Source organism: Nothoprocta perdicaria, unplaced genomic scaffold, assembly GCF_003342845.1.
Source record: "Nothoprocta perdicaria isolate Ctin4 unplaced genomic scaffold, notPer1 scaffold_7, whole genome shotgun sequence".
Taxonomy (NCBI): Eukaryota; Metazoa; Chordata; class Aves; order Tinamiformes; family Tinamidae; genus Nothoprocta; species Nothoprocta perdicaria.
The window spans coordinates 1,978,083-1,984,398 of NW_020455976.1; the positions used below are offsets into that span (position 1 = coordinate 1,978,083).

The 6,316-nt window shown below is 63.5% G+C and overlaps 1 protein-coding gene across 1 annotated transcript in view; it reads left to right on the forward strand.

Annotated features, from left to right (window-relative positions):
- TRIM8 (tripartite motif containing 8) overlaps nt 1-1,283 on the forward strand; it is a 26,743-nt gene extending 25,460 nt beyond the window's left edge. The window contains exons 6-7 of the mRNA XM_026050777.1: nt 153-268; nt 520-1,283. Coding sequence (XP_025906562.1) covers nt 153-268; nt 520-1,127 — 724 coding nt within the window. The 3' untranslated portion in view covers nt 1,128-1,283. The remainder of the gene's footprint in view (nt 1-152; nt 269-519) is intronic.
- The last annotated feature ends 5,033 nt before the right edge of the window (nt 1,284-6,316 follow it).

Below are 6,316 nucleotides of genomic sequence, written 5' to 3' on the forward strand. Positions count from 1 at the left end.
AGGAGGGGCTGCAGGAGGGGCTGCAGGAGAAGGGGCTGCAGGAGGGGCTGCAGGAGGGGAGGCTGCAGGGCCGCAGCGCGTGGGGCAGCGTGACTCTCGACCCAGCGCGCGCTGCCCCTCACCCTGCCCCTCTCTGCCCGCGGCCCCCATAGGACCCAGAACTGCACGGGCGGCAGCCTGCCCCCTCCCAAGATCGGCCACCTCAACTCCAAGCTCTTCCTCAACGAGATCGCCAAGAAGGAGAAGCAGCTCAGGAAGCTGCTGGAAGGTGGGTGACACCGGCGGGCGCCGAACCTGCACGCGCCAGGCTCCTCCCCGGCCCCGGGACACCGCTGGGGAGGTCGGGTGGGTGCCCGGGTTCCAGGGGGTATCAAGGCTTGCAGGGCTACATTTTGGGCTGCCCGACAGCGCGAAAAGCCCATGGGAAGCCCCGAAGTGGGCAGCGGGGGGACGGCGGGGTGCACTGTGCTGTCCGGGCTGCCCCTCGGGGCCATCTCACGTGTTGTGTCGCCCGCGTAGGTCCTCTGAGCACGCCGGTGCCCTTCCTGCAGAGCATCCCCATGTACCCGTGCGCGGCGGGCGGCGGCGGCGCCGAGAAGCGCAAGCACTCCACGGCCTTCCCCGAGGGCAGCTTCCTGGAGCCGGCGGCCGGCGCCGTGGCCGGCCAGTACATGGGCCAGGGCGCGGCGGCGGGCGAGGGCCAGTCCGCACAAGCCATGGTGCCTTGCAGCTCCACGCAGCACATTGTCGGACTCCCCAGCGGCCCGCAGCCGGTGCACTCGGGCTCCGTCTTCAACCCATCTCACTACCCCAACACCACGTCATCTCAGCAGTCCGTGCTCTCGCAGTACGGCGGCCGCAAAATCCTCGTCTGCTCAGTGGACAACTGTTACTGTTCCTCGGTGTCCAACCACGGCGGGCACCAGCCCTACCCCAGGTCGGGCCACTTCCCCTGGACAGTCTCCTCGCAGGAGTATTCGCACCCGCTGCCGCCCGCGCCCGCCGTGCCCCAGTCGCTGCCGGGACTTGCCGTGCGGGAATGGATTGACGCGTCGCAGCAGCACGGGCGGCAGGATTTCTATAGGGTCTACGGGCAGCCTTCTGCGAAACACTACGTCACCAGTTAACCACGAAAGGCTCCGAGCCCTGCGCGGCGGCGCGGTCGGAGACAGGAGTCTGCTTTGGTTTGGCTTTTCCTTCCTCTCAATCAAACGCCGTTTCCTTCCCACCTCGCGCCCCCCTCCAGGATTTTGGGGAGGGTTGTTCTCTCATCTCTTTTTTTTTTTTTTTTTTTTTTTTTGGTTTGTTTTTCGTTTCCTTTAAAATGATTTTTTTTTTCCTTTTGATTCTTTTTTAATTTAATTTTGGAATGTCCATCCTGCCCCTCGCTGGGAAAAGACGAGGGAGAAATTACTGGGAAGAAATCGCTGGGCATTTCGGCCAGGCGTCCGCTTCGGGATGTCACACTCCTGTTCCGCCTTTGGAAAACTGCGGAAGGGACAGCGGCTCCTTCGCCCTTTCAGCTTCTCTGAGTTCGTGTTTTTGGGTTTGGTTCAGTTTTCCCCTCCCGCCCCATCTCTCCTTTTTTAAAAAGAAAAAAAAAATCTATCACTGATTCAGTATGAGACGATACTTGTAGATTTTGGGTTTGTTACATTTTTTTTTAAAAGGCTGATTTTTTTTGTGTTAAAAGGCCACTTCTCATGCATATTGGCTTTTTTTTTCTTTCAGAGATTTGTAAATACACAATGGCAGGAAATCTAATGCACAAAAAAAAAGGGAAAAGAAACTTTAAAAAAAAAAGAATAAATAAAAAGAATTCTGTTCTAGTTTTCAGGAGGGGAAGCGTTGCCGAAATGCTCCCCGCCTCTGCGTATCGCTGATGCAACTTCCTGTAACAAGCACTTTGTATAAAAAAAAGTGGACTTCCTGCTATAAGGCACAGGTATTTATTCTGTAACCAATTTTAGAACACACACACACAAAAAAAAAAAAAAAAGGAAAAAAAATATTCAAATAAATGTGATCACTTAGTGCAAACGCTTCGCTCTGCTGCAGCTCTTCCCCGCGCCGGGAACGGCGACTCCGGCGGGAGGCTCCGGCCTCCGCGAGGCCGCGCCGGGCTCGGGCACCCAGCGAGGGGGTGTCCGTGGGGCTGGGGATGCTCCGAGCCCCCAGAGGCTCCTTCCTGGGCCGGGGCCCCGCTCGGGGCGCCCCCCGGCCGGGCTGCAGGAGAGGGGCCGGGGAGCCCGTGGGGAGCCCGGCCGGCCCCTTTGCGGGAGGTCACGGCCCGTTCGGGAAGCAGCAGCCTTTGAGGGATTTAGGTGTTTTCCGTCCTTTATTTTTCCAGGTATGGGATCCTTGGGGCATTTTTGGTGCTGAAGTGGTGTTGGTTTCATTCCGTTCCTCCCCACCGTTTCTCGTCGCCCTGTGGTTTCCTTGGGGGAAAGCGGGAAGGACACAGGGATCACTGGGAGAGACATGGGAAGATGTAAGGGTCCGGGGAGGAGGGATCCAGACCTGATCCCGGTGGAGGTGGCAGCCTCTGGAAGTGGGCGCACTCGGACACCTCAGGCAGTGTCCAACCCTGCGGGATATTCAGGGCTTTGCTTCCCGCTCCCCCTGGTTCGGGATGTGGGCTCACAGTTGTCCTTCCTCCTCCTCCTCCTCCTCCGCAGCTGCCTCCCGCAGCTGCCGGCCGCATTAGGGCACCTGTTGCCCGGTGGCCGGGAGGGGACACGCACGGCCCCTGGCCCCGGCACCAGGCGGGCGCCGCGCGGGGCTGCGGCCGCCAGGATCGGCCGGGGGATTGGGCTGCATCCAGCGGGAATTGTCCGGGAGATGGGGGGATCAGTGGCTCCATAAACAGCTTGAGCTGGCAGCGGAGAGAGGGATGAGGAGCCGGAGGGAAACGAGTCCCACGGCGGGAGGGAAAAGGGAAAATCGTGGTAGTCCCAGACGTTCCGAGGGGATGGGAGCATCTGGAGCGGGACGCGCGCGCGGCGGAGCAGGATGCCCAACGTGGCTCCGGGCGCTTGTGCCGGCTGTGGGGCGGCAGCTCCCCCTCCGCAGGGGCCCTGGGGGTTCCGGGGGGGGGGAGGTCGCTGCAAACGCCCCCCAGGGCTCCCCTTTGCCACCCAAGCCCCCCTTGTAGCGGGGCCGGGCCCGCGGGAGCAGCTGTGGGAACGGCCGCGGCGGGATGGGAAGTGCCCCGCGCTCAAAGCCGGGAGTGTCGCTCCCTCCGCAGCCCTGGAAGCCCCAGGGGGCCGCGATGGGCGCGGGGAGGCTGCGGCCCAAGGGCTCAATGGGATCTGGGAGGAGGCTCCTCAGCTCCGCGGCCACCTCGGGAAGCGGGTGCCGGTTCCCTCCCGGCAAACAGCCCCGCGCCCGGCAAACGGCCCCGTGCCCGCCTGCCACATTCCCGGGCCGGAGCTGGACATCCCCGTTGCCCTAGAAACAACCGAGAGGCAGGACACGGGAAAGGGAAAAGGCGGCAAACGCCAGGGAAACGGCGGCCTCGAGCGCGAGCGGCCGTGGGGCGGCAGCGGCTCCTCGGGGCGCCCGCGGCGGTGCCGGCCGTGCCGGCCGTGCCGATGGTGCCGGCGGTGCCGGCTGCGGCGCGGGGAGCTGCCGGCTGCGGGGCTGCCATTGTTCCGCCTTCAATCAAGATGTTTCAGGCGGCATCAAAAGCCCCAACTGGGGAAATCATCATCACAAAAAATCTTGCGCCTGCAAAATAGGTCAAGTAAGACTCCAAAGAGAGCGAGCGTCTGATCTGCATCGCCAGGAAGAATAGCAACAGCTGTGAGCTCCAGTATATACTGGGGGGGGATAAATATATATATCCATGCATATGTATAACCGCTTACAGCTGTTGGGCCGTATGTTCATTAGGGCCAACTGTTTCGGAGGCAGAGGGATCAGCGCTAATGGGGAAGGGGGGGATCTTCACATTCAGAGGCAGAAGCGCCAGGAGCAACTGCGGCCCCCTCCCCGCCCAGCCCGCACCAGCTGCGCCGCCTCAATGCGCCTGATTCAGCAGCTCCGACGCTCCCGCCCGGCTCCGGCTCCGGCTCTGGCTCCGGCTCCGCGGGGCTGGCAGGGCTGCCCGTGTCCATCCTTACCCTTATCCCCATCCCCATCTCTCCTCCCTATCCTCATCCGTATCCTTATCCCCATCTCTCTTCCCCATCCCCATCCATATCCCTACCCCCATTCCTCTCCCTATCCCCATCCATATCCCCATCCCTATCCCTATCACCACTCCCATCTCTATCCCCATCCCCAGCCACGTTCCCATCCCTACCCCCATTCCCATCCCTAATCCCACCTCTATCCATATCCTTATCCCTCTCTCTCTCCCTATCCCCATGCGGGTGCTCCCGCTCCAACGTGGTTTCCCTGAACCCAAGCCCAGTCACTCCCTGCTCTGCTCTTGCCCACCCAGCGCTGCCGCCGGCTCCGAGGGCCCGTGTTCCTGAGATGCTTCCTGTCACCCCATGAAGCCCATTCTGGAGCCACTGGAGGCTCCCAGTTTGTCTTTCTGGCCTCCTGCTCTAGGAGTAACTTGGGACTGGTCCTGCTGCCGTCGATGTCGCCCTTTGCTGGTGACACCGGAGGGAAGAAGCGGAGAGCCAGGTCGGCCCAACCAGGAGCTCCGTGGACAGCGGGGCTTGGAGGGGCTGCGGAAGCAAGAACCACCCCAGAACACAGCGCTGTCTTTCTACTAAATTGGTCTTTATTTATTTATTTATTGACAGAGACATCTAAGTGGTGACACTGAGCAGCAACAGGGCCAGGCGCGCGCCGCGAGGGGCACGCGCGGGCGGCAGAGGGAAGGGCGGCGGCGGAAGCAGCGGCCGGCGGGAAGGGAGCGGCCGCGCTCATCCCGCCGGAGCGGAGGGACCGGGCGCCGCAGGGATCCGGGAGGGCAGTGCCGGGAGCAGCGGGGAGCGACGCGCGGGGCCCTGCCCGGCGCTCGCCCAGGGCCACGGGGCCGGATCCCTGGGAGATTCCAGCCCTCCGTACCAGTGTGGGAATGGGCAGCACAGGGAGCTTGAACCTCGCACAGGGGGAGACACAGAGTTAATGACGCGACAGCGAAGCGAGGTCTCCTTGGGGAGGGAATTAACCCCTGCAACAAACTCCCCAAGGCCGCGGGTGGATTTATCTGTCACAGAGAGCCTTTAATTCCAGGCCGGGCATCTTCCCACTGGAGGTGCCGACCGCCAGGCCCCACGCGGGGGGATTTAAGGGGGTCAGGAGAGGCAGCGTAGGGGCCCTTGTGGCTTTTAAAAGCAGGGGAATCGGGCCCAGGAGCGTGCGGACCCCCGCACGGGCCGCTCGGCACCCCCGCTCCCGCTCGGAGCAGGCAGGGCCGCCCCACTGGAACTGCGGGCTCCCAGGCTGGCGGTCCATCCCTGGCTGGACACACGGGATGGGACGCGTCTCCTCGGCCGCGGAGCTCCAGGCTGGCGCTGCCGGGATCAGGAGGGATGTGGGGCGAAGCTCGGCGGGGGCAGCGCGGACACGAGCAACCAACATGGGCAGCTGCGCACGGAGAGCGAGCCAGCAAACGCTTGGATCCTCAGTTCAGGAAGGCAGCTTCTCTCTCCAAATTGGAGCTATAGGGAATTTATCCCAGGTGTTTTTTACACACATTTCCAATTTTAAATAATGTGGGTCTAAAAAAAAATACCAATCACTCCCCCGGCTGCTTCGTGGCTGCAGGAGCTGACGGCGACAGGGCCGGCCAGCGCAGGGCGAGCTCCGCAACGGGCAGCGCGGAGGGGCGCCCGGCCGCAGCCCTCGCTGCGAGGCCCGGAGCACCCGGCTCCGCTCTCGGAGCAGGGACAGGCCGCCTGAGCCTGCTTCGCCTGTCCCCTTCCCCTCCCAGTCTCCCGGTTTCTGCCGTGCGCCCGCGTTCCCCGACGTGCGCGGGGGGACCCTGCAGGGCTGCGGCGCTGACTCACGGGCAGCTTGGGGCCAGCTGCTGCCCCAGCTGTCCCGGGGCAGGGAGAGCTGAGCGCCGCGGCCGGAGCGCCAACGCGCCGGGGGGCCGGGCACCCATAGCAGGGGCAGCAACGTGCTGGGTGCCCATGACGGGAACAGCAGCACGGGCGCCCGGGCGGCTCCGTGGGCACGGCCACGCGCTGCAGGACGCGCCGCCCGGCTCCAGCTCCGTCCCTTTGGGGCAGAGCCCGCTCGGGACAAGGTGGATCCCACGTTGGAGAGCGTTTCCTACACGTGCCCAGGCCCCTAACCCTGCGTGGGGGCAACAAGGGAGCCAGGGCCGCCCCGCGCCCCCAGGCCCTGC